The sequence below is a fragment of the Chlorocebus sabaeus genome, chromosome 8 (assembly GCF_047675955.1).
Source record: "Chlorocebus sabaeus isolate Y175 chromosome 8, mChlSab1.0.hap1, whole genome shotgun sequence".
NCBI classification, from domain to species: Eukaryota; Metazoa; Chordata; class Mammalia; order Primates; family Cercopithecidae; genus Chlorocebus; species Chlorocebus sabaeus.
The window spans coordinates 12,531,871-12,559,344 of NC_132911.1; the positions used below are offsets into that span (position 1 = coordinate 12,531,871).

The following is a 27,474-nucleotide window of genomic DNA, read 5'->3' on the forward strand; positions in this document are numbered from 1 at the left end:
ATGCCCAAAGTAAATATTTGTTGAAATACAACCTCTTCTAAGATAGACATCACATTGTGAGACATGTGATTGTTAAAATGCCATCACAACCTGTTTAAAATCAGTAGCCATAGTATCTATATAATCTATGTCACCTTCATCAGTTTAAATTTAAGACTCCATCAGGTTACATAATTAGTCTTTTTCAGTTTAAAACTTAAGATCCCATGAAGTTGGACAATTTCCAGTCTCTGTCATCTGAAAATCAGCAATGAATGAAAAGGAGGCTTTAAGATGATCGGGATCCTAGATGCTCTTCCCTTTGCAATAACAAGCTAATCCAATCAGTTCAGTTTAGCAAATAATAAATTTATTAGGTGCCTACAAGTACAAAATACTGAAAGCTGCTGCAGGGGATTATAAAGATGTGTAGGAGACGAGCCCTGCCCTCAAAGAGCTTACAATCTAGACAATTAGTCACACAAATAAGTTGTGATGGTGCTCTAATTGACCTCAGCAGAGTTCTCGAAAATGTTCATATCCTTCCAATTTTTCTCTTGTCAAATTAAATAGTGGGAAAGAGACCTTTTGTGGCATTCGTCGGCGAGCCTGACTCTGCTTGCGAGCATCTTTCTGCTGTTGCACGTTCTTGTCATCCTCTCAGCGTCGTTTCCTAACTGGACCTTTGTTTGGAGAGAATCTCCGTGCTTCCTGAACCTTCACCAGGGTTTCCTGTTGGGAGTGGGTGGCTCAGTTGCAGTTTGGCCTTGGAATGATTTGCAGTCCGATTTTTCCTTCAGCAAATCGCTCTTTTGATTGTAGCTGATGCTAAAATGCTATGCTTTGCAATGTGTGGTTTTAAGGGTGGGAGTGAGATGCAATTTTAAGGAAGGCAGCCCAGACTTTTCCCTTACTTTAAACATTTAATAGTGCACTTATTGATTATATTCTGTACAGATATAGAGCAAGTTATAAACCTCTTCCTTTTATTTATTTTCTTCACTTAGACTGTATTCACGTAAAGTGTATTTACAATAAGGAGAAAAAAGCCTTGAGGTACAAAACCCAAAAGAATATCTGAGGTATAAATACAAGTATATCTTAAATAATAATCTTTATCATGCTTTATCTATGTTTGAAAGCACAGTGGACATGTTTCTTAATAGAATGGTATATACAACATACAATCTTACAAATCTGGAAGCCATCAAAATTGAATATCCAAGTATATCTTCATGAGGAACACTGATATCCAAAATACTCAAATTTTAAAACTCTAATCTGACCCCCGCCCCGAAATTCTTCAAAGAACCTTTGAAATAACACTGAAAATGGTAACTATGTTATAACAAAATACAAATCCTTCTTACAACTCTCATTCATACATTATTCACTTTTGATCCATACAAAATAAATTTACTAATACTGTCTCTGAGTCAATCCTTACCATTACAGTAAAACCTGAATAAAGACCACCCTTCTAAAAAACTTCACTGCTTTGAGTTGGTTTTCTTGTTGTTTTTTACTATGATTCCTATTTTTCATTACCACTTAAATATATTTCAAGGGCATTCTAAAGGAAAAAAAAGAAAGAAATGTAGGAAAAATAAAATAAGACCAAAAGTCATAAAACCAGAAAACCTATTGATAAGAACAAACCCAATTAATAAACACATGTGGCTTTCGGGAATGCCGTTGACAACCAAAGGCGGGGGAAAAAGCCTTTCGTAGGCGGGTTAAATTTACAGGGATTTCCTTGGGCCACACGGTTTCCTACATTCCCAAACATAGTGTCTTAAAGCGTTTCTGTTACAAACACAAAAATGCAAAGAATTCTAACAGGGAAAACGTTTTGATGCTTGATTTAAGAGTAAGTGTTATCACATTCAGTTTTTACATCTCAACTTAAACAAAACAAAACCCTGTGGATCAGAGCCAGTAAGGTCGGAGGGAGCAGTTCATCCCTGAACTAATCCATACTGGTTAAAACTACATCACTATTTGCAATCAGGTCTAAAAAGAAACTGCATTTGAAATGGGTGTCAGAGCCAATCTATTACAATCAAAGTACAAAAGAGGTTGGTGGAGAAGGAATATGCTTAGTAACTTGGAAAAAAAACAACAAAGCATAAACAGACAAGGGTGTTGGGCCCCCTTTCTGGGTGGATTCATGGGTAGTCAGATATTCCAGGTTAAACTGAACCTGACGCATCGATCTCCTTCTTGGAGGTGTCTCAGTGTGCCAGACACTGAATCCATCTTAGACATCTATTGCCATTCAACCAGCAACAAACACACATTCACGCTCCTCTGTGCAAACCTTTCTTTGCTCATCTTGGTGAGAAAACACGTCAAAGAGTACCAGCTATTCCAGTGGATACACCAGTCCCTCAACACACTGCCAATAAAGCGACACAGGTACGCATACACCGATATCACGAGAGAATGAAGTATCTTCATTATCTTCCATAATGTATTTAAAGAGTTTTGCTTCTCAGAAGCAATTTGAATAAGAATACAAATACATTTTTTTTTGCACAGTCTTACATATTCCAGTCAAGGTCTATGAATACAGACCCTCAACAAACAGGAAGCAGCTTTAAAAATGTATCAAATTGCTATAGTCAATTCCTACACTCCAGCACGTAGTTTTCTTTGTTTCAGGATTAGACACAGAACCCATTCTTCAAGGACTGGCAAAGGTTCTAGAAACAAACACCCTGGTGGTGGAAGCGGTTGCTTTGCTTCAGTGATCACCTAGATTTGGTGTCTTTGGTTTCAGTGTTCTGGTTACTGAAGGAATCCCGGATCTTTACAACTTCAGCTGCACACAAATGTCCAAAAGATTTTGTGTACCACTCTGGCATGTGGCCCCTATCAGAGAAAAGAAAGAAAAGCAGATGAATCATTTAAGTTAGAAAGCACAGAAATAAAATGAGAAACGTCTGTTTGCTAGTTCAAATGCATAAAATCTATCAGTTCCTGTGGCTTTGAATTCATGGCCGAGCTACCATATTTGCTTTGCTTTAGAACTACATTTTCTAAGGGATCCAAATTAGGAAGTGGTCGCTGGAAGACCAACAAACATGAAATGCTACTGTATAAACACCACTCTTCATGAAGTCACCAGGAAACAATGATGTGTTCATTTAAGGCACTCTTTCCATTAGACAAAAAGTCTGAATTTCCTTCATGACCCTCACCATATAAAAAAAATCAGAATCAGAACATACCTTAAGTCAGCTCTGCACATGTAGGTGAGTTTGGATTTTCCTGGCCCACAGGGTTCAATCAAATACCTGGACAAGAGTACATTAACCCTCACACCCACCACAGGAGCCCGATCGTGATCCACGGAGGTCAGTAAAAGGGCACAGGCTCCTTTGGGTAAATTAGTCCTCCAGGTTCTGTAGAGACAAAACCAGAGGCGGAAATGATGCAATTTCATAGAAGCCAAGTTTAAAATCATACTCCACTCTTCGCTATTTGCAGTGGGGTGACGGGTCAGGCTCAGTGGCCATGCTGTATGACCCAGGCCTAGATAAATGGCATCCTCTAAGCTACTTGCTATGGTGTACATGTGTTCCCCAAAAAGCATGTGCTGGAAACTGAATCCCCAATACAACAGTGTTGGGAGGTGGGGCCTAATGGGAGCTGGATTAATGCCAATTATAAGAGTTTGAGGCTAGGTTCCGTGGCTCACGCCTTTAATCCCAGCACTTTGGGAAGCTGGGGAGGGAGGATTGCTTGAGATCAGGAGTTCAAGACCAGCCTGGGCAACATATTGAGACCTCATCTCTACTAAAAATAAAAAATATTAGCCGGGCATGGTGGTGTGCCCCTGTAATCCCAGCTACTTGGGGGTCTGAGGTGGTAGGATTGCTTAAGCTGTAATTATGCCACTGTACTCAAACTTGGGCAACAAAGTGAGACCCTCTATCTCAAAATAAATAAATACATAAATAAAAATGGCTTAAAGCTGCACATTTTCTCTTTTGCTCTCCCTTGCCCTCTCTTTGCCCTTCCACTATGGGAGGACACAGTAAGAAGACCCTCACTAGGCTGGGCATAGTGGTTCATACCTGAAATCCTGGCACTTTGGGAGGTTGAGGTAGGAGGATCGCTTGAGCCCAGGAGTTTGAGACCAGCCTGGATAATATGGTGAAACCATGTCACCACCAGAAACCATCAACAAGTTAGCCAGGCATGGTGGCACATGCCTGTAGTCCCAACTACTTGGGAGGCTGAGGGGGGAGGATTGCTTGAGCCTGGGAGGTGAAGGCTTCAGTGACCCATGAGCTTGCCACTGCACCCTAGCATGGGTGACAGAATGAAACCATGTCCCCAAATCAAACAAACAAACAAACAACCGGATGCAACTCCTTGATCTTGGACTTCCCAGCCTTTAGAACCAAGAACCAAATAAATATCTGTTCATTATAAATTGCCCGGTCTGTGACATTCTGTTAGAGCAGTATTATATGCACGAAGACACTATACAAGGACTCCCGAATGAGGAACTCTGTACAGAGTCGTTGTTACAGAGGGTTTATGTGCTCAGACAGTCTCCTCTTTGAAAAAAGAGCCAATTTGAAGTGTAGCTTAAAAACCATTTTTTCTATTTCACAAATGTCTTGGAACACAGATACGTAAAGGAGCACTGGCTGTTTGAAAAGGTCTGGACTTCCAACATGACATTTCCTCAAAGATTTTTGGAATTCTTCTTTCAGTAATATCTCAAGAGAATTTATGAATTACACATAAATCAGCCTTAACCACATCTCCCTTGGGACTCAAATGTTATTTCCTGGCTTATTCATTCACTAGCTGTTTCTGACAAGAAAATCTATCCTAAAAGGGGCAAAAATCTGCTACCAATGAGCATATTCATTGGAAGGCGCCTCTCTTTCCGAGCTCAGTTACCAAGGAGTTCAAGCCATTCTCAGTGAGGAACACATTGCTAGAATAAACGCAGATCTGTTTTCCATATTTGAAGGTGTTCACTACTTTTCTGGAGGCATATGTTTTGTTCTGTTTATTTAGAAACAAAGTCTTGCTCTGTTGCCCAGGCTGCAGTACAGTGGCATACTCACAGCTCACTGCAGCCTCAAATTCCTGGCTCAAGAGATCCTCCTGCCTCAGCCTCCCGAGTAGCTAAGACTACAGGCATGCACCACAACATCTAGCTAATTTTTAAAAATTTTTTGCGGAGATAGGGTCTTGCTATATTGCCTGGGCTGGTCTTGAACTCCTGGCTTCAAGTGATCCTCCTGTCTTGGCCTCCCAAAGTGCTGGGATTACAGCTGTGAGCCATCATATGCCTGGCCTCTACTTTAAATAATTATACCATCTTGTAAGATCAGTAACATATAGGCTTGGTTCATATATGGAGTCATCCTTGTCACAAAAAAACAATTTGGAAGTGCTCACCTTAAAACAACGTAGTCTCGAGCAGGATGAGGTGCCATACTGTTTTGGACATACTGGTAAATTTCAGTTTGGCTGTCCAGAATTTCAATCACTTTTGAATCCAACAGGTCTACATCCCAGAGGTGCTGTTCTTTAAGTAGGCGCTTTAAGATTTCCTCTGGCACAGCAGGGACTTCAATGGTTGACCTCCAAAGCCTCAGAGGGGGTCCTTCGCTCACCTGGAAAGAGGATATATTTTTCAGTGCCACGGCAATCCGTACACACCTAGTTTTTAAAGTCAAATTGTTAGTTAGACTAACAATTTTAGTCACATATAATCAATGTTAATTGATTATATAAATCATATAAACAATATAATCAATATACAAATATTGGGGGGCTAAAAAATCTATGACTTAAATAGGCCGCTATCCCTAGGCTTTAAGAGCAAGCCAGAAAGTGAACAAAAGCTGTTGTCAACTCTGGTCAAAATTATGACATTTGGGCTGGGTGCTGTGGCTTATTTCTATAATCCCAGCACTTTGGGAGGCTGAGGCGGGTGGATCATCTGGGGTCAGGAGTTCAAGACCGGCCTGGCCAACATGGTGTAACCCTGTCTCTACTATAAATACAAAAATTAGCCAGGCGTGGTGGCAGGCACCTGTAAGTGCAAGTACTCGGGAGGCTGAGAAAAGAGAATCACTTGAACCTAGGGGGCGGATTTTGCAGTGAGCCGAGATCACACCACTGCACTCCAGCCTGGGTGATAAGAATGAAACTCCATTTCAAAACAAAACAAAACAAAACAAATTATGACATTTGTTTTGTTTTTCTGGGACCTGTATCAGGGTGCATGCAATAAAGAAATATCAGTCACTGGCCGGGTGTGGTGGTTCACGCCTATAATCCCAGCACTTTGGGAGGCGAAGATGGGCAGATCACAAGGTCAGGAGTTCGAGACCAGCCTGGCCAATATGGTGAAACCCCATCTTTTCTACTAAAAATACAAAAATTAGCCAGGCATGGTGGCGGGTACCTGCAGTCCCAGCTACTTGGGAGGCTGAGGCAGGAGAATCGCTTGAACCCGGGAGGCAGAGGTTGCAGTGAGCTGGTATGGTGCCACTGCACTCCAGCTTGGGCGACAGAGCAAGACTCCATCTCAAAAAAAATAAATAAATAAAAAATAAAAAATCAATCATTTGCACTCATTTCCAAAGCCTGCAAGGCCACCCAGCCTACTCCCATTGTTTATGTATTTTCAAGATGGTAGAGGCAGCATCAACATATACCTCCGATGGACCTATCCTGCCGAGCCTTACAAGATGCCTCTGCCCTCAAGAGGTTTACTAGTCCTAACTGGAATTAATTTCCTCCTAAGGATCCCTGCTCATTAAAGGGCCAAGAGAACAGTAAGAACAGAGAAGAGTGCAAAGGGTTTCTGACCAAATTATGGAAAAAATCGAAGCGTGTCATAGGATGTTCCACAGCTCAATGCCATTAGCAAAACATTCTAGGCAAGTCTAGCGTGATTCTGTAGAGCCAAAGGACTTCATTAGAAATAGTTGAAATCCTCTCCCAAGTGTTACACGGGATGAAAATTACTCTTCCTTTGCCCGGTTTCCACTCTCACCAGGGGGATCTGACTCACCTGGGTGCCCAGCTCTACAAGAGAGGGTGTGGGCTACAGATCCCCAGAGAGATTAGTTGGCAAAAGCATGTTATCTCTGATGGACCCAAGCCTCGACGCCTGGACTCAAATAGCCAACAACGGGGTGAAGCCTTACCTTCTTATAGGACAGCTCAGCCTGCTCCGAAGTGGAGTAGCTGACCCAGCCTTTAAACTTCTCTTTGACTTCTTTAAACAGGCCATCCACACAGTCCTGGAGGAAGTGTTGGTAGTCAGCTGAGTCATCATTTCCCAGGTGCCCGAGCGCCTCCAGAGTGAGGGGCTTCAGCTCTTGTTCAGTATAGGAATTACGACATCGGCTCATTTCCTCGGGAACCTGTGCGGAACATGACAGACAGAAAGGAGGTGAGTCCACCTGTACTCAATCTCAACGCCCATCAGCGGAAAAGGCTGGGCAGGAACAGTGGCCTGGTCCTTAAAGCAGCGCAGGCATCTTTCCGCCAGAGGTGGGCTATAATGCTGACCTCACGTGGTACCATGAGGATATGAACAGATCACCTCCATAGATGTATCTGAAATCTTATTCCCATGTAAGGTCTTCTTTGGAAAGTTAGAGTAGGGGGAGTGAATTACATTGATCAAAGCAGGTTTCTCAGATACAGAAGTGGATACAGAAGTTTAATTCCAGATAATTTGTTGCTTTTTTTTTCTTTTCCTTTTTCTTTCTTTCTTTTTTTTTTTTTTGAGGCAGAGTCTCATTCTGTTACCCAGCCTGGAGTGCAATGGCAGAATCTTGGCTCATTGCAACCTCCACCTCCCTGGGCTCAGGTGATCCTCCCATCTCAGCCTCCCAAGTAGCTGAGACTACAGGTGCACACCACCATGCCCAGGTGATTTTTATATTTTTTTTTGTAGAGATGAGGTCTCATCATGGTGCCTAGGTTGGTCTTGAACTCCCGAGCTCACGTGATCCACCAGCCTCAGTCTCCCAAAGTGTTAGAATTACAGGCGTGAGCCACAACGCCTGGCTGTTTTTCCTTTCTAACTAAAGGGACAATTTCATTAAGCATGATTAACTCTAGCTGACACATTATAATATATGTAAATAAGACATTCTCGGCTATTTATACCATCTCCAGCTGTGGAAAAGGTCTTCAGGTAAGACATGAACAAATATCAAGCCTAAGACTTCGTACCTATTCACATTATCCTTAATAAAGGAGCCAACCTTCTCAATTCCTTACCTGGAAAAGCTTCTTGCACTCGGCGATCATATGGGCCAGCCCTTGAGTGGCAGCTAGGTTTTCATTCAAATCTTTCTGATCTGGTTTGCCCAAACTTTGTTTTCTTTGCATTACCCTAGATAGAAGAAATACAGAAGGGGAACAGTTCAAATATTTATGTATTTTTCATCCAGGTATTATTCCAGGAAACCCGAAGAAAAGAGAAAAAAAATGTTTTCACTGGAACCTGTTTATTGTTCAATTCATTGAGAGTGTTTTTACTTTGCTCACCAGAGTATCTCAGAGTTTTGTCAACAACACACAAAAAACATTAAAGAGATATGCTTTTGATGAAATTAAGGTGATTAAAACCATTTTATTAAACACATTCCTATTGGGAACAGGGCAGCTTGTAAGGGCAGTGTTTGCATGGTAGGGGAGCAGCTTCTGAGAAGTGTGGGAAAGGAGTCCCTGGGAGTTGGAGTAAACGGTGTCACCGTCTTTACCTGCCTGAATACACAGGCCCCCTCCCACAGGTGAGGGCTAAGTCCATTGTCTCCTTGAGCTTTTGTCTTCATCTTATTTGATCTCTCTGCTCTACTCATCTCTAGTTCTGTATCCCATTGCAGTTGGATTGCCCCGGTCAACTTTAAGAACTATTTAAATGTGGCCAGGCACGGTGGCTCATACCGTAATCCCAGCACTTTGGGAGGCTGAGGCAGGTGGATCATGAAGTCAGGAGCTCAAGGCCAGCCTGGCCAACATGGTGAAACCCCGTCTCTATTAAAAATACAAAAATTAGCCAGGCATGGTAGCGCATGCCTGTAGTGCCGGCTACTCGGGAGGCTGAGGCAGGAGAATGGCTTGAACTTGGGAAGCAGAGGTTGCAGTGAGCTGAGATTGCACCACTGCACTCCAGCCTGGGCGACAGAGCAAGACTCCATCTCAGAAAGAACTATTTAAACATACATTTAAACACTGTACGACCTTCAAAAGCAACCTAACCTTCACTAGCATAACTAGGCCCCAGGCCTCTAGCTAAGAAATACTTTTCAAGTTCCTTTACGGCTGAGGAAAAGGATCAGTTGGATGGATTTAGTCTGTGGGGGTTAAGTCCCGTGAGACTGTTTTCTCATGGACACCAATAGACCAGTCTCAGGCATGTCTTTATTAGCAGTGTGAGAATGGACTAATACAGCAGTCTAACTTTCTTCCTTGTTTCGGGAAAGACTCCCAGAAAACCACAAATACAGAGAGTCCTAGAAGAATGCAGGCTGCCCCCTCTGTGTACGCACCTCCCATGCAGCCCATACCTGGGAGAGGAATTCTCTCTCTTCAGGGTGTTGAGATGGAAGAGGGAAGGCGCTAAGCACACGGCCAGGTTGGTTGGGGTCATCTGGTTTTCTTTTACGGCTGCTGTGACATCGCTCAAGAAATAAAGCAGGGTCTGCAGAACCTCCCGGTTCTCATCAGGCAGCAGCATGATGGCAGCCTTGATGGCCTGCAGGCGCTGGTCCTTGGGCACATCTGCACGACACCAGCACTTTACCCATCAGCTTGGTGAATTTGCACGGATATTGCAAGGAAATATCCCAAAGCAAATATCGGCATCAAATACCTCAGCCCAGTACTGAACAAGCACTTGTAGAAACTGTACTAGAGATTAATACGGTAAAAGTTATGAATTGCCACTGGCGTCACTACCCTCAAGTATTTCCTGCCTCGTGAAGGAGTGAAAAAAATTTTAAACACCCACGATACCCAAACACTCTTAAATCCACCTCAGAGTTCGGCTCTAGAGGATGCCTGTTCTTTTAGTTTACAGAACAGTTTTTTCTTAACGAAGCATGAGAAAAAAAAAATCCCTAATTTACCAATCTCAATTACTGAAAACACTATACACTTTTGTTTAGTGTCGACAAAAACTCTTATCTGAAATATGTACAAGAACGTAAGAACGGAGATCTCTCAGCTTTGAGTACAAAATACTCAGTATCTCTGGAGATTTTCATGAGTTTAACTGATTTGTTCATTCTTGAAACGGGAAAAGCAAGCTGCTAAAATATTCAGTTCTGAACTGAATTGAACTGAAAATATTCAGTCTAATTAATACATAGAATACATTGAATTAGTAATATCTTAAGTTTTTAGAAAGCATGCTTGAGAGGCTGTTATAAAAATGCACATGAATATGCAAATACATAAAAATGCAAATAAACCCATAAACAATCTACATGTAGAAAATGCTGATCCCAATCTTCAGGTCTTCTTGAATAGACAACTCTTTAAAAGAGCGTGTGGTGGAAAAATCAAGTCACTCAAATGTAGCTCCATAGGACAAACTGATTAAACAGCTCCATGGTTACAACACATAACAAATACCTTGGCAAGGAAAATGTGACCTGTGTTTTTATAAAATATGAAAGGATGAAACAACTAATGAAATAATCCAGACCAGCTCCATTTCTCATAAAATAAAGTCCACTGTGCCAGTCCCAGAGACAATTTGAGCGCTAAGAGAGGCTGCTTTTAAATTACATTGCTGTAATACCACACTGAGCCAAGAAAAACACAAGGCTGTAAAAGCCATAATCCTGATCGTGATCATTAATTTAGACAACTGTTTTCTTTAAGCTTTACATAAAAGTAAGAAGGGCATGGGTATTGTTTTCCCAAGTATTTCTGGCAGAAACTGAGATGAATAACAGAAAAAGATTATGTATTCATTTTACAGCAAGATAAAACACACAGACCTGTGAAATTTTAAATCCAACAGCCCAGCAAGAGGGAGGTGAAGTAACTGAAATTTCTGTAGACAAGGTGGAGAGAGAAAGAGATCTTGGTACCTGATCTTTATCTGAGTGCTCAGATCACACTGTTCTAGAAACTAATGAAAGCCTAACTTGGATCTGCTGGTAAAACCGTACAATTGCATCAGTCATTAGAGACTGGGAAATTTATTTTCGCATCATTCAGTAACTGTACAGAAACCTGTTCCACAAACAAGGAGGCAAGGAAGAAAGTGATGACATGGGTTTCCAAGAGGTCACCATGCAGACCTTCTCGTCAAAAGAACGCTATCAAGGCCAGGCGCGGTGGCTCACACCTGTAATCCTAGCACTTTGGGAGGCCGAGGTGGGAGGATCACTTGAGGTCAGGAATTTGAGACCTTCCTGGCCCACATGGTGAAACCCCGTCTCTACTAAAAATACAAAAATTAGCCAGATGTGGTGGCGCCCTCCTGTAGTCCCAGCTACTTGGGAGGCTGAGGTGGGAGAATTGCTTGAACCTGGGAGGCAGAGGTTGCAGTGAGCCGAGGTCACGTCACTGCACTCCAGTCTGGGTGACAGAGCGAGACTCCATCTCAAAAAAAAAAAGAATGCTACCAAGGAAGCTACAAGCTTCAGTGGGTCCTATTTTTCCCCGACGCCAACAATCTTAAGATCAAAGGACACTCACATTGGTAGATCTGTAGAAAGGTTTCCGAGAGTTTGTTCGTCATTAGTGGCTCAGGAAGATCTCGAAAATACTGCTTCAGCATGTCTGCCACGTCATAAGCAGACTGTCCTTCGTAGTTGACACAGTCTATGGCACCTTCATTCATCTGGCGCAGAGCCTGAATCCGGGACTTGACGCCCGATTTTCTGAAGAGCCCAACCTGTCGGAAGAGCAACACTAAGTGTGGCGTACATTCACATGGACGCAGTGTTCACACCACACAACTAGAAGAAGCTGCACGTAATCCGAGTTCCCCTGAGTGTGCGGACCCACAGGCAGCACTCTCACCTGATCCAAACAATGGTTCCGGAGGTATCGCATGGCCTGCTGGATGCTCTGAGGCAACGGCTGTCCTGTGCGCTGCACGTTGACTGTCAGTGGGACCCCGAACACACTCCGGTCCTTGTAGTCTGGAACCTTGATCCTCTTCATGAACTTGGGCACGGCCCTGTTAAAGAACACAGAGATGGTGGTGTCGGGGGAGACATGGTCGCTTGTCTGTCTACACTTGTCCACTTCTGCAGGTAAACCCTGTGGGCTCCAGATCTGTGCTAATATGGTGGCTACTTAAATTTAAATTAAACAAAATGACAAGTTCAGTTCCCCAGTGGCTCTGGCCACACTTCAGGTGCTCCTTCGCCTTTTGTGCTCAGTACCTACTGTATTGGCTTGTGCAGATAAAGAACGTTCCTATCATCCAGACAGTTCTTCTGGACAGTGCTGTTCTAGATCTTCTAAGAGCTGGGATTGTGAGGTTCAGGCTCATTTCCTCAGTTGGGAGTGTCCTTCCACCTTGAACCTGGAGAATTGGGGTCTACAGTCTTAAGGAAGCTGATGGATTTCCTCATAGAATGGCAGTATAGGAAGGAACAAGCAGAAAACAACATATAATATCCTAATGAGGTGCTTCTGATAATAGTGTGAAAAACAAGGTCTCTTTTGCCTTGACAAAAGGATAAGAATCGCTTCTGAGTTCTTGATGAGATCCAAAGCATTTAGGGTCAAAAGATGCACGTAATACAGGATGGGAAAACAGCAATGAGAGCCTAACACAATGACAGCCAACTCCAGAGCTCAACAGTGAATGACCTGAAGTCAAAATAAATTCTCCTGCTGATGACCCGCAGAACATTACATTTGTAGGTTTCTAAAGGAAGATGGAAAAGGAACAATGGGGGTTTTGTGAGCCGACCCCAGGCTTCCCGGTGTCCTGAAACCAGGTCCACCCCAGCAGTATACGCAACAGCAGGAAACCCATGTCATGCATTTCAGGCTGTCAAGCAGAAATTCCAGCTCTCCAAATGACCTCTCTGAACAGGACCCGAAAGGGCAAGGCCAAACAGGAAAAGAACCTTGTGTAGGATTCCTCCCTGCTCCAAAGAGCCCACCATGTGAGGCTTTTACAGTTAGTTTTGAGTCACTGGAAACGCTGACCAGAACTCAAGAAGTATTATGGACTTTCAGATTCTTGAGGGTTTGGTGGGATGGGGGTGGGCAACTCAGAAATGAGAATCTAAAATATGCAGTTTTAAATAGCCAGCAGGGAAAATATTACTCTAAGCACAGAGGAACTCCAGAGAAGACAGACCGCTTTGCTTTTTGAATGTTCACCAGCGGCCATGGCATGTTACTGTTTATAGCTCCAGGAAAGGTAAAACGAAAGAGCAGAGTTAAGTTTGTATTTCCATACAGTTAAGTATATGGTATCACGGCTATAAGTGTGCATAATGCTCGCTTTGTCGGGGGAGAAAAGCCCGACGGCGGAATGTGAAAAGAACACATTACGATCCCCACCGAGAATCTGAAGCATGTGAGGATAAACCGGTCAATACTTATTTCTGTCATTCAGAACAAACAACTTCTGTATTTAGCAAGGCTCACATAATAACAGCCTTTGAACAGGAGGTGCTTTGATGCTGAAGTTAAACCCACTATGAGTCCTAAGGAGAGGAGGAGCTGAAGACAGAACAGTTTCCTTACTTTGCCGACTTTCTCAAGTAACTTGGGTTTGCTACAGTGTGCTAATAAAATGGGTGGCTTCTCCATTTTTATCAAATACAGTAGTTGTGCAACTGGATAATAAACACTCAGATTACTGAAAAGACTTAAGGATTCCCAGCTGACACTGAAAAATGCACTGAGACGTCAATCTAGAAACATTTCTCTGCTTTGCACTGATAGCAGAAAAATTAAGATATACCCAGATTAGGCTAGATGACCCACCTAGCCTTATAGCCTACCCCTCACATTCTATATACTAAGGAGCTATATTTTTCAAAGTAATTATAAACAATTTGTACAATGCATTTCATCTCTACATTTGAGTCTATAATATGTTAGAGTAGTGAATTCCTTAAAATAATTATTCACTGTTTGAGAGTCTTTGCTAGAAAAAAAGTAACCTGAATTCTTTAGCACAGGTAGATTTTTTAATGATGCTACAAATATTTGCATTGCATCCAAAATGATTTTTTCTTTCCTTTTTTTTTTTTTTTTTTTTTTGAGACAGAGTCTTACTCTGTCACCCAGGATGGAGTACAGTAGCCTTATCTTGGGGCTCACTGCAACCTCCACCTCCTGGGTTCAAGGGATTCTCATGCCTCAGCTTCCTGAGTAGATGGGATTACAGGTGCGTGCCACCATGACCAGCTAATTTTTGTATTTTAGTAGAGATGGGGTTTCACCATGTTGGCCAGGCTGGTCTCGAGCTCCTGGCCTTATGTGATCCACCTGCCTCAGAATCCCAAAATGCTGGTATTATAGGCATGAGCCACCACACCCGGCCCAAAATGATTTCTACAAAAAGGCATGAATAAGGTTATAAGACCAGGTACTATAAATCAAGAATTTCAAAGACGGTCTCATTAAATCTTAATGTTTTTCTTTTCTTCCGTCCAAAGATATGATCTGATACTGTGCTTATAGTGGATTTTAGTGCTTATAGTATAGCACTTTACTTATAGTGGATTATTCCTAATATTGGGAAGGAGGTGCCTATACCACTTGATGCAAGATTAACGCATTCTCTCCCCCATCAACTGGCAATCTGTCACTCAGAGAGCTGAAAACTCAATCAACCAACCCACGCTGATAATTTCCTAAGACTCCACTGGCTTCAACAATATCAAATGTGGCCTCAGGAATATAGAGAGTAGCTGGCATGGCGGCTCACACCTGTAATTCCAGCAACTTGGGAGGCCAAGGCGGGTGGATCTCTTGAGCCCAGGAATTTGAGACCAGCCTAGTTAACATGGTGAAACTGCATCTCTACAAAACGGAAGAAAACAAAACAAAACAAAAAACAAAAACAAAAAAACTAGCCAGGTGTGGTGGAGAGCGACTGTAGTACCACCTAATCGGGAGTCCAGCCACTCTGGAGCCTGAGGTGGGAGAATCGCTTGAGCCCAGGAGGTCAAGGCGGCAGTGAGCCAAGATTGCACCACTGCACTGCACTCCAGCCTAGGTGACAGAGCAAGACCCTGTCTCAAAAAAAAAAACAAAAACAAAAACCAAAAAACCAAAAAACACAACAAAACAAATGCAGAGAGATTGATTAGTGTCATATTTTTACTGTGGGGACAACCTCAAGGAGCTGACCAAAAATATCTTTTTTTTTTTTTGAGACAGAGTCTTGCTCTGTCACCCAGGCTGGAGTGCAGTGGCCTGATCTCGGCTCACTGAAAGCTCCGCCTCCAGGGTTCACGCCATTCTCCTGCCTCAGCCTCCCGAGTAGCTGGAACTACAGGCACCCACCACCATACCTGGCTGATTTTTTGTATTTTTAGTAGAGTCGGGGTTTTACTGTGTTAGCCAGGATGGTCTCGACATCCTGACCTCGTGATCCGCACACCTCAGCCTCCCAAAGTGCTGGGATTACAGGCGTGAGCCACCGCGCCCGGCCCCAAAAATATCTTTCAAGGACAGTTGACTGATCATTTGAACTCTTACCAGCTAAAACCATGCTTGTTAGAAGGTGTGTATTTCTCCAGCAGGGCTGTTAGCTTTAGGAGTGAGTATTTCTGCAGCAGGTTCATCTGGGCCACAGACTGGCAGTTAATCTGTAGTGATACAGAGTTGAGGCTTGGCCGATGTGAGCTCTGGAAACTGTGCCATCTCAGTCGGTGCCTGCGAGAGAAGTGGAGAGAAAAGTGAGTGTGAAGGCTTTTTATTTGATTTTATTTGATTTTTTTCTTGCTCTGTTGCCCAGGCAGTGGTGCCATCAGAGCTCACTGCAGCCTTGAACTCCTGGGCTCAAGTGATCCTTCTGCCTCGGCCTCCTGAGTAGCCAGGACTGCAGGCCTGTGCCACCATGTCTGGCTCATTTTTTTATTTTTTGTAGAGACGGAGTCTACCTATGTTGTCCAGCCTGGTCTCAAACTCTTGGCCTCAAGTGATCCTCCCACCTTGGCCTCCCAAAGTATTGGATTACAGTGAGTCACTGTGCCTGGCCCAAAGGCTTTTTAATAGATAGAAGCAACATTAGCAATGGGCTGCTTGCTGGCATCTTATCTTAGGAACTGAGAGGACTTGATTTCTATTCCATGCTTTAATCCTCATTATGGGAAAATACACACAATATAAAGTGTACTGTTTTCACCATTTTTAAGTGTGCAGTTGAGTGGCACCAAGTTCATTCTCATTGTGTGACCATCTCTATCAACCATCTCCAGAACTTTTTTCATCTTCCCCATCCGGAACTCCATACCCATTCAATCACATCCATTTTTTGAATTTTGGTGCTTCCTGGTCTGACACCTTCCTTAGGAATGGACATGGCTAAGAATGCCAGACTTAATCCCATTTTCTCCCACAGAACAAACACAGGCAATCTCTTTCTGACCCTCATGCCTCACACCTGGAGGGAGGAGAAAAACTGTTACCTGTTGGACCTGGTTAGGGAAGCCCCAACCCCAGAATCCCTCCTTTCCGGGATGTCAGAGGGCTCTTCCGGTTCATTCAGGGAGTTGCCTGTGCTGTCCAGGTCGCTGGGTGTGGTTCGGTCGTTGTCCACATCCAGGTGTATCTGTTTTGGAGAGGATGGGCAGGGAGAGACCGAGTCCAGGGCTGAGTCCGAGTCTCCCTCATCAGAAAACTTCTCCGACCACTGATTGACTATCCGCTGCATCCCCTTCACGTGGTAGAGGATGTCGTCCAGCTCGGGGAAGATGTCCTCGTTCTCCAGATCTGCCAGGTCCCCTGAACTGGAGTAGAGGATGGAGCCCGGCACGTTGTCATAGATGCTCAGGCGGCTGCTCATGGAGCTGGAAGAATTGCGCCTCTTCAGTTCCTTGGGGTTGTCGCTGCTGTTTTCCCTCCTAAGGCTGATGTGGCCAGGGCCGTGGAAGCTTCCCGTCCTCCAGTTCACAGAGCTGCTATTCCCCGAGGGGGAGAAACTGCCATTGGTGAGAGCTTTGGGGAAAGTGCCAGGCTTGTGGTCTTCAGGGATGTAGAACACCGTGTCCTCTGGGTAGCTCTCGCGGTTCTTAAAGTTCTGTTCCATCACGTTGTTAAATGTTGACTGATTGAAAGGATCGAAGCCCTCTAGGTACATGCCCACCCGCTTGTTGCAGGCACTGAGGCTCCGGGTCCTGGTAACAGGGCTGGGCGTGCTGACCGCGCTGCTGGTCTCCGACTGGCTGCTGCTGCTGCTGGTCTGCGTGGAGTTGGAAACGCTCCTCTTTCGTACCATGGGGACGTTGATGCGGTTGCCGTTGAGGGCGGAGATCTCCACGCAGTTGAGCTGCTTCAGCTTCTCCTCATCCACCCCCTCTTGCAGGATGGGCCCGCTGATGATCAACCCGAGCTTTGAAGGCGCTTTGTGCTTGCTGTGGTGGGAGCCCTTGAGCTTCAGGCTCTCCATCCGTTTCAGCAGACTGCGCGTCTTGGACTTGGCAGTTTTTTCGTGGCCTTTCATGCTGAAGCTGAAGCTGGACAGTTCCTTGGGAGATGGCAGGCTGCCGAAAGAGTCGTCATTGCCTGCCAAGTTGCTGGAGGAGCAAACGCTGATGACGGAGTTAGTCCGGGGGGTGGCAGCATCCTCGCTGGGGGGCGCATGGCTGGGGAGGCTGCCAGTGCTGCTGAGGCTGCGGACGGAAGACACCTCCTGGCGCTCGCCGCGGTCCATCAGCGTGCCTCCGGGGCTGGCGCCGTCCTGCGGGTGGGAGTCGTCTGGGGACCCAGGGACTGGGTCTTGTTTTGGAGAAAAGACATCAAACTCTTCAAGCCGGGACCATCTCTTGCTGTCCCTTTGGAAAGTCCATTTGCCACTGATGGCACAAGGCTCATCCTCATCTGAATCGTCACTCTGCAAAGACAGAAAGGAGCCATTCACACACCGGGGCTGGCAGCCAGCAGGGAGCAGGGCATGAGCAGGAGGCTGCTCATAATATGCCAGTAGTGTCAATTCTCCCCTTGTACTTTATCATTTGAATTTTAAAGTTTTTTTTTTTTTTTTTTTTTTAAGAAATAGGGTCTCACTCTGTAGTCCAGACTGGAGTGCAGTGGCATGATCACAGCTTACTGCAGCCTCAAATTCTAGGGCTCAAGTGATCCTCCCACTTCAGCCTCCCTAGTTGCTGGGATTACAGGCAAGTGCCAACATGCCCAGCTATTTTTATTTTTATTTTTTTGGTAGAGATGGGGTCTTGCTGTATTGCCCAGGTTGGTTCTGAACTGCTGACCTCCAGTGATCCTCCCACCTGTGCCTCCGAGAGTGCTGTGGTGACAGGGATGAGCTACTGTGCCCAGCCCCATTTACATATTCTTTTTCTTTTTTAAATTTTTTGTAGAGAGCAGGAGTCTTATTATGTTGGCCTAGGCTGGTCTCAAACTCCTGGCCTCAAGTGATCCTCCCACATGGGCCTCCCAAAGTGTTGGGATTACAGGCATGAGCCACAGTGCCCAGTGTTTTGTTTTGTGTTTTAAATAACAAAGATGTATTTAAAGAATTTAACAGAAGAGTACCTGACCAAACGCTGCAAATTTAAATAAGAACTATTTTATGGAAACTCTGGGATCTACAGGCTGTTCTTTAATTGCTCACAGAGGAAACCTCCGAGAAGGTGAAAATTCCAGGCATGCAAAATATTCTGAACTGAAGATTTCAATGAGCAGGACTGCCTCTGGGCTGCCTTCCGTTGTGCTGTCTTTTGTTGGTGTATGTTTATATTCCCTCTTGCAATTAAAAAGGTAGTTTTCAAACACTAAGAAGAGTGGCAACTCAAATCTCTAGACACTAAAAATTTATAAGGTCTCCCACTGGAATAAAGGGGCCCTGGATCAAGGTGGGTCATTACGCAGCTTCAGTCCACTAACAGGGCTTTGGAGACTCTTACCAGTACCTTTTCTTCCCCTCCCCCACAAGACATGAGGGCTAGTGCTCAGGCCACAGCTGACCTGTGAAGTTTCAACCTCAGTCATGCTCCAGCCAATTGAACAAGGCTTCACAAATACCCAGCCCTGACAGCTTGCGGTATTCATAAACACTAAGGAACATCTTTGCTGGTTATGTCCAATTTATGTACAGGACTCAGGGATATGCTGTCACACGGACTATTGCATCTGGGCCTTTTCGGCAGGATATCAAAGGGCACAATTCAGTATGATACATGTCTTTTCCACTGGTGTGGAAAATATCCCATGGCCCAAGTTTCACAGGACAATGAGTGGAAAGCATGGAGCGCTGGCTACTCGGGCTCTTCTGCACAGCTCAGTGCACGCTGAGGTTCCAGTTCATTTGTTTAAAAGCTTTGACTCCCCAAGAAGGCAACTTTTTGCAGCTCAGGGACTCTGGCATAATTCAAATTTGTACCCGGAAGTCAGAAATATGTTCTTTGACCAGACTCATTCCTGTTTACTCTAATTTGTGACACTTACTCCCAGTACTACACCCACCTCTTCTTTTAAGAGCTCATAAAAAAGTCTTCACAACTCACACGCAGAAGAAAATACCATCCAAGTTGGTTCTGTACCACCATTTGACTAAACTGTGTGGGATTTCCTGCCTTCTCCTCTTCCTCCTCCAATTCCTTTCCTCCCTCCAAATCTCTTATTATTCTTCAATATTGCACAAATTGGCCTTCACTTTCACCTCTACAGCTTTGAAGCACAGTTATTGTTGTATTTGGGAAGACAGAAGAGTTGGAAATAAGCTTTATTTCCTCTATAACCAATGCAGAAATCCACTGAGACTCCTTAAGCATGATCCCTTTATTATGCAATAGACACTGAGTTAATAATTAGGCGAAATCATAGCTGATGTGATCAGGTCATAAATAATAGATAAAATAATGTAATGGGCTACTTGCAACTATCGACTTCAACTACACAAGGCTATCGAGTCTAGGTGATACCATTCAAGATGTAGATGCTTACGGAACAAGAAACTAAGACTTTGAGAAACAAAAGTTATTACAAAACACATCATTCACTTTTTTGTTTGCCCCTTTCCCTCTCATTCTATTATGCAATTTGTATACTCACTCGTTTCCGATGAGGACTAATTTCTAGCTTCATCACCGCACATTTGTTTAAAGTATTGAGACGCCTATAGAGCAAAGAAGTAACGTTAGCAAAGATAGGCAACCACTCTCTAATGAGTGGATAAACACCTGTTTTTAAACAATTCATATATCTAAGGAGTTTCTTGTAACTCAGTAATATCTAATACCTAGAGGAGTATTAGAAACTTCTTTAGAAAGTGAGTCATTTAAAAATACCTTGGCCAGGCGTGGTGGCTCACACCTGTAATCCCAGCACTTTGGGAGGCTGAGGTGCGCGGATCATGAGGTCAGGAGATTGAGACCATCCTGGCTAACACAGTGAAACCCCGTCTCTACTAAAAATACAAAAAAAACAAGCCGGGCGTGGTGGTGGGCACCTGTAGTCCCAGCTACTCGGGAGGCTGAGGCAGGAGAATGGCATGAACCCAGGAGGCGGAGCATTCAGTGAGCAGAGATTGCGCCACTGCACTCCAGCCTGGGCGACAGAGTGAGACTCCATCTCAAAATAAATAAATAAATAAAAATAAAAATACCTTTATGTTTCTTAAGTTTTTCACTTTAATTTTTATATTTTAGTGTGAAATGGCACGCAGCTATGATACTGTCAAGTCTGATTCTTTAACTCTCAATGAGTTGCTCTTACTGAGAAAAATCATTCTTCCGGTAACTCTTAGGTTGAGCCATTATGGACTGCCACATGTGGTGTCAAGAAAGAAAAGTTTCTGACTGGGCACAGTGGCTCACCCCTGTAATCCCAGAACTTTGGGAGGCTGAGGCAGGCAGATCACCTGAAGTCAGGAGTTTGAGACCAGCCTGTCCAACATGGTGAAACCCCATCTCTACTAAAAATACAAAAATTAGCTGGGCATGGTGGTGGGTGCCTCTGATGCCAGCTACTTGGGAGGCTGTGGCAGGGAGAATGGCTTGAACCTGGGAGGTGGAGGCTGTAGTGAGCCGAGATTGTGCCACTGCACTCCAGCCTGGGCAATAAAGCCAGACTCCATTTCAAAAACAAAAACAAAAAAAAAAAAGAAAGAAAGAAAGAAAAGAAAAGTTTGTGAGGTCTCCTTTCACAGAAATAGAAACAGCAAAACAGCAACAAAGAACCAAGTAGAGTTTTTGGCAAAATGAACAGTGTCTTGTATTTCAAATTTAAACTCAAATTTAAACAATTAGTTTTAGTTATCTCTGATGAATCAAAATCTTGGACAGCCTGTTTAAAATTTTTGAGTCCTTGCACAGAATGGAAATTGAAGCCCCCTTTAATATCCAATATTTAGAACAGCTTCCTGTTATAGGACAATATAATGTGTGCCATAGTCATGCCAATAGGACACATGATCATTTAAAGAATCTGCATACTGTAACTTCAAGGATCCAAATCTTACTGAGTTCAAAATTAAGCACTCAGGTCACATTCTTCTTTGCAACAGCCATCCTCTTGTCACTATGATACCAATACTTTGACCTCTGCCAAACAGCAATATCAATTTAAAATTAGGGAAATTTAGTTCCATTGAAAATAAAACACTTACAAAAAAAATCCAAAGCCTCATGGAGAAATAATGCAATAGTTGAAAAAAGAAACTCTTTAAATATGCTGAACTAAATGGTATGTACAAGTATGAATGACAACCCTTCAGGCCCCAATTTTCCTGCCATCTCCCAGATGGTCATCACTCATCCTTCCTGAAATGAACCTGTAATGTGTCTGTTTGCTATCTGCTATCACCAGTTTTCCAGTTTTTCCTACAAATTGCAATCCTTACATTTTCATAAGATAAGATCATTTAATTCACACAAATTCCTGGGAAACGTGAGACCACCTCAGGGCTTTATCTTCCTGATCCTGTTCTTGCAGTTTGCCTAACAATGTTGATGCAACAGAATAGAAAGTATTTTTCCCTGCCTGATAAGCCCAATTTTGACTTCATAGCTTATGTGGTAGCCTGTTTATAGAATAAACAAAGATAGCTCAGAGTGCCTATGTTCAGAAGAATTCTGTGTTGATGGGGAGGAAAAGAAAACAAATAACTAAGAAAAAGTCTGCATACTTTAAAATGAGTGGATATAAGGTCCCTCTATTGGGGGTATCAATTACTTAAATAACTTACACCCACCATGTTTTAGTTCTCAAATGTTTTCAAGGTTTAAAGAATCCGGAATGGTTACAGTTAGTCTTAGGTCTGGGTTCCATTAATCAAACCTGTAATCAAATAGTCACTTGACTTCATTTGGGCTTTAATGGTTGAATGGTGTTTATAACCGAATTTACTAGTCACAGAGGCCTATGGGGTTGGGGAGAGGTTTAGCTTCACAAACTCTAGATTTTAGTCGAACGAAAAAGACCCAGGAGGCCAGTTCTCTAAAGGTCAACATTATCTTTTTATGTTGGTAGCACCAATCTAATGGCATTAGAGACCTAAAGCCCAGAGTTATACCCTAGGGTTTCTGTGGTTTTCATTGGTCCCGGAGGACTCCCAAAGAATGTACTGTGCTGGGACCTTATTTGCTTACAGGGACAGTACTGGTATCAAATCATAGTTCCAGCTACACAAACGAGGCCTACTACGGGCCAGGCACTATGCTAGGCACTTCCTATGTATTACTTCATCTTCCCAACAAACCTATGGTACAGATATTATGATTAATCTTCACTTTACAAATGAGGAAATGGGGCTTGGGGAGGTCACAGATCTTGTCTAAGTCCACACGATTAAAACATGGTGACTCTCAAACCCAGTAACTTCTGTGTTCCTTTCTTTTTCTTTCTTTCTTTCTTTTTTTTTTTTTTTTGAGACAGAGTCTTGCTCTATTGCCTAGGCTGGAGTGCAGTGGCGTGATCTTGGCTCATTGCAACCTCTGCCTGCCAGGTTCAAGCAATTCTCATGCCTCAGCCTCCCGAGCAGCTGGGACTACAGGTGCCCACCACCACGCCCAGCTAATTTTTGTATTTTTAGTAGAAGTGAGGGTTTGCCATGTTGCCCGGCTGGTCTCGATCTCCTGAGCTCGGGCAATGCACTCACCTTGGCCTCCCAAAGTGCTAGGATGACAGGCATGAGGCACCGCGCCCGGCCATCTGTGTTCCTTTCTAACATCAATATTAATGGTAGTAATAAATGAAAGCAACTTATATCCTAGGGGATTCCTCACACAGTGGCTGAAATGCTGGTTTCATAACCCATCTGTCTGGAAGCCTGGGCCTTTCCCATCCCCCTAAGAACCCGCCCAGGCTAGGCTCCACAGGAATGTGTCCCTCTTATCTCCTGGGCAACTTGCACCCTGCTCTGAAGAGGGAGGAGCACAAGGCTGGCCTATCAAAGGTTCAAGAGCTTCTCTGCATGGAGCTGCAGGAACCCAGATAAAAGCACAGCAGGTGGGGACCTGGGCCCCATTATATTCAAAGTAAAAACAGGCCAAAAACAAAGAAGAGAAGAGGGAGAAGGGGGAAAGGAACAATTTTCCAAGTAAGACTCTCACAAAAATGGTTATAATTCTTAAAGATATTTTCTTGGAATCTGTGCAATTGCTTTAAAAAAAATTACATGCTACTCCCAGCCTTTTCTTTTCTTTCTTTCTTTCTTTCTTTTTTTTTTTTTTGAGACAGTCGCTCAGGTTGGAATGCAATGGTGCTATCATGGCTCACTGGAGCCTGGACCTCCTGGGCTCACAGGATCCTCCCACCTCAGCCTCCCAAGTAGCTGGGACTACAGGTATGCGCCATCATGCCTGCTTAATTTTTTTTATTTTTTTATAGAAATGGGGTCTTGCCGTGTTGCCCAGAATGGTCTCCAACTCCTGGAGGCTCAAGTGATCCTCCCATCTTGGCCTCCCAAATTGCTGGGATTACAAGCGTGAGCCACTGTGCCCAGCTACATGCTTCCCTTTTAACAGAGCAGAAACTGTGACAAAGTTAGAATCTGCTCTAAGGTGGGCTGCTGTGCATGGCTCAGGCATCTGACGGGCTGCTCTACCACAAAGTGCATACTGCAGATGACAGTGTGGAAATTTATTTTTCATTATACAACTGTCACTTTAAGTACACATAATTCTTTGCTGTGTTTATAGAATGAGTCAATTTTAATTCCTGAGGAAAATAGCCATTTGGAATAGTTTTCAGAAGCTTTAGAAAGGTAAGCAATAGAAAGAACATTTCACAAGAGGTATCCTGGTACTGAATCAAAGTTCACAATACTACCTGCACATGCTTCAAGACAAAGTCAATCACTCCTCCAGGATTACTATTGAGTATAGCTCTCATAATCTTGGCCTTACCACTGGAATTGCATTATATAGTAAAGCTAGCAAGATCAGGCCAAAGCCACTTCTCCAAGCCACTTCTCTCATGTATCTCCAAGGGCAGATACATGAACCCCTTGCAGTGTGAATGTAAAAATGCTGGTTAGCAATCTAAATCCAAAACACCTATAGTCCCACACTTGTAACTTTTGGTTATTGCCAAACTTTATATTTAAGACAATGTCATTGTTCTCATAAAACCCATTAAGTCTGCAAGTCTTCTCGCTCTGAGTAGAAAAAGAAGCCCCTATTTACTTCTTGACCAAAGGAGTCATAAGATCTGTAAATGTCACAGGTACATGAACACTCTAAACTGAGAATAATGCTAGAGTATATATGAAATCGCTTATAAGATCCCTGCATAAAATATGGTCCAGTACAAGAGGAGGAGGTAGGTGGGAAAGATTTTATAAAATGTTTAAGCTGATTTTCTGCAGCCATATTACCACATGTATTTAAAATCAACTGTTCAGAAAATATCAACAAGGCAAAGACAAAAGTCTATAAAAAGTCTGTCAGTCTAGAGAAAACTTCCAAATCACAGGGCAACATTTCAAATAATACTGTAGCTTCGTTATTTTGCTGGCCCTTGAATTCCATAGGCCAAAGGTATTTGGAAGAGGCAGGTCTAGCAAATGAAGTGACTATCACATGATCAGTACAACAAGTATCTCAACTACACTATGCGGCTGACAGCTCAGAACTTGTAATGTGTTTTAAACAAAGGTGCTGGCTGGCCACAGTGGCTCACGCCTGTAATCCCAGCACTTTGGGAGGCCAAGGCGGGTGGATCAGGAGTTCAAGACCAGCCGGCCAATATGGTGAAACCCCATCTCTACTAAAAAAATACAAAAAATTAGCTGGGTGTGGTGGCGGGTGCCTGTAACCCAGCTATTTGGGGGGCAAGGCAGAGAACTGCTTGAACCTGGGAGGTGGAGGTTGCAGTGAGTCGCGAGACTCCATCTCAAAAAAATAAAAAAATAAAAAAAGTAAAGGAAGGTGCTTGAAATACACCTGATAGAGGTCCCTTTTCTTCTGAACATTTGTTTAGGCCTCTCAAAAGGGGCATCATTTTCATGAAAAGTCCATTTATGTGAACTTGGGGACAAGAGCCCCGGGGTTTTCCATTACAAACCAGTTGATGACTGTCACTGTGTTCTGAAGAATTTCCTTTTTTAAAAAAGAAAATCCAACCCTAGGGCTTTCTGCACTTACTCAAATATGGGCCTGATAATTTAAGTTTTAAAGCGCTCTGACATCCATCACTGCATTTCCTATGAGGTGTTATTCTACGCAGGAGAGAAAACTGAAGTCCAACTAGCATATCTGGCAGAGTCTGCTTCTTCTAGGCTTTTCTTTTTGCCAAAGATCTAGCAGCACAGATTTATTTGCTCCAAAGAAAGGTGGCTCCCCAAAAGGTACTCGGAGCCAGTGTACATTGCAAAGTACAGAGGACGCTTTTTCTCCCAGAAATGGAAAACAACATTTCACAAACTGATATTCTGAAAAAGCATTCAAGAATTTAATCATGACCCTTTAGCCTGAAATGCTGCAGTGATATTTTTACGGCCCAAGAATTCCTAAGCTATTGCTGCTGTCCAGAGCACCCACTCTCTAACTGGCTTAAAATGTGTGAAATGACGTAATGCTTAAATATTTCCTAAGATGCATCTCAGAAGTGACCTCATGCATATGCATGATCACCAGTGATGGATTGAAAACAGATTAATTCTGCTCCACAGCTAAGCATGAAAACATTAAAAAAATGTCTGTAGTTTGTATTCCAGACGCGGACTCCTTCCCCTCCCGAAACTGCATCTGTGACATTTTTTTCATTCCCGATGACATAGTTATGATATTATACTCCATAGTGAAGTTCTTAGAATTAGTTTTCTTTCAGAAAATGGGTACATACCCTGTACATTTCTATCAGTCATTTAATTGGACTAGAAAAGTGACAGTATTTCTGTCACTTTTTAAGAGGACTCTTTGTTTTTTCTTCTCTTAAACCATGAGGATTAGTCTAGTCCATATACTATTCTAAATATTCCATCTCTCTGCCCCAAACCACTGCTTACTTTGGCTGCTTCAAATAACACTGTATTACATAAGAAAGGCAGAAAACAGAACTACCACTGCTTTCTTTGCCTACAAAGAGGAAAGAAATACTGGACGTCATTTTACCTTCATGATGTTTTTCCAAATTAAAAAAAAAAATACTGAGACGGGGTGTGGTAGCTCACTCCTTTAATCCCAGCACTTTGGGAGGCCGAGATGGGTGATTGCTTGAGCCCAGGAGTTCAAGACCAGCTTGAGCAACATGGCAAGACCGCATCTCTACAAAAAATACAAAAATTAGCTGGGTATGGTGGTGTGTACCTGTAGTCTCAGCTATTCCAGAGGCTGAAGTGGGAGGATCACCTGTGGCTGGGAGGTCAAGGCTGCCATGAACCATGATTGTGCCACTGCACTCCAGCCTGGGCGACAGAGTGAGACCTTCTCTTTAAAACAAACAAAACAAAACAAAACAAAACAACACACACACACACACACGCACACACACAAATAGGCTGGGCGCGGCGACTCATGCCTATAATCCCTGGACTTCGGGAGGCCGAGGCAGGTGGATCACCTGAGGTTAGGAGTTTGAGACCATCCTGGCCAACATGGTGAAACCCAGCCTCTACTAAAAATACAAAAAATTAGCTGGGCATGATGGTGGGCACCTATAATCCCAGCTACTCGGGAGGCTGAGGCAGGAGATTTACTTGGACCCAGGAGGTGGAGGTTGCAGTGAGCCAAGACCACGCCATTGCACTCCAGCCTGGGCAACAAGAACAAAACTCCTTCTCAAAAAACAAAAACAAAAACAAAAACAAAAAAACAGAAACAAAAACAAAAACAGAAAAACCCTGAAATTAAAATAATACTTATTTAG

General features: G+C 43.4%; 1 protein-coding gene across 10 annotated transcripts in view; it reads right to left on the reverse strand.

Moving 5' to 3' along the window:
* Positions 1-327: 327 nt before the first annotated feature.
* The window catches only part of DLC1 (DLC1 Rho GTPase activating protein), a 427,762-nt gene continuing 400,615 nt past the window's right edge, over positions 328-27,474 (reverse strand). For 9 of the 10 annotated variants that reach the window (XM_073017948.1, XM_037983780.2, XM_073017949.1 and 6 more), the window contains 11 exons: positions 20,218-20,281; positions 16,617-18,040; positions 15,685-15,861; positions 12,025-12,184; positions 11,698-11,896; positions 9,552-9,765; positions 8,260-8,374; positions 7,173-7,391; positions 5,410-5,627; positions 3,213-3,386; positions 328-2,853 (listed from right to left, as the gene is read on the reverse strand). In XM_073017948.1, the coding sequence (XP_072874049.1) occupies positions 2,733-2,853; positions 3,213-3,386; positions 5,410-5,627; positions 7,173-7,391; positions 8,260-8,374; positions 9,552-9,765; positions 11,698-11,896; positions 12,025-12,184; positions 15,685-15,861; positions 16,617-18,040; positions 20,218-20,281 (3,085 nt within the window). In that variant the 3' untranslated portion in view covers positions 328-2,732. Of the gene's footprint in view, positions 2,854-3,212; positions 3,387-5,409; positions 5,628-7,172; positions 7,392-8,259; positions 8,375-9,551; positions 9,766-11,697; positions 11,897-12,024; positions 12,185-15,684; positions 15,862-16,616; positions 18,041-20,217; positions 20,282-27,474 lie in introns of those variants that run through there. The other variant, XM_073017952.1, reaches the window with a different exon arrangement.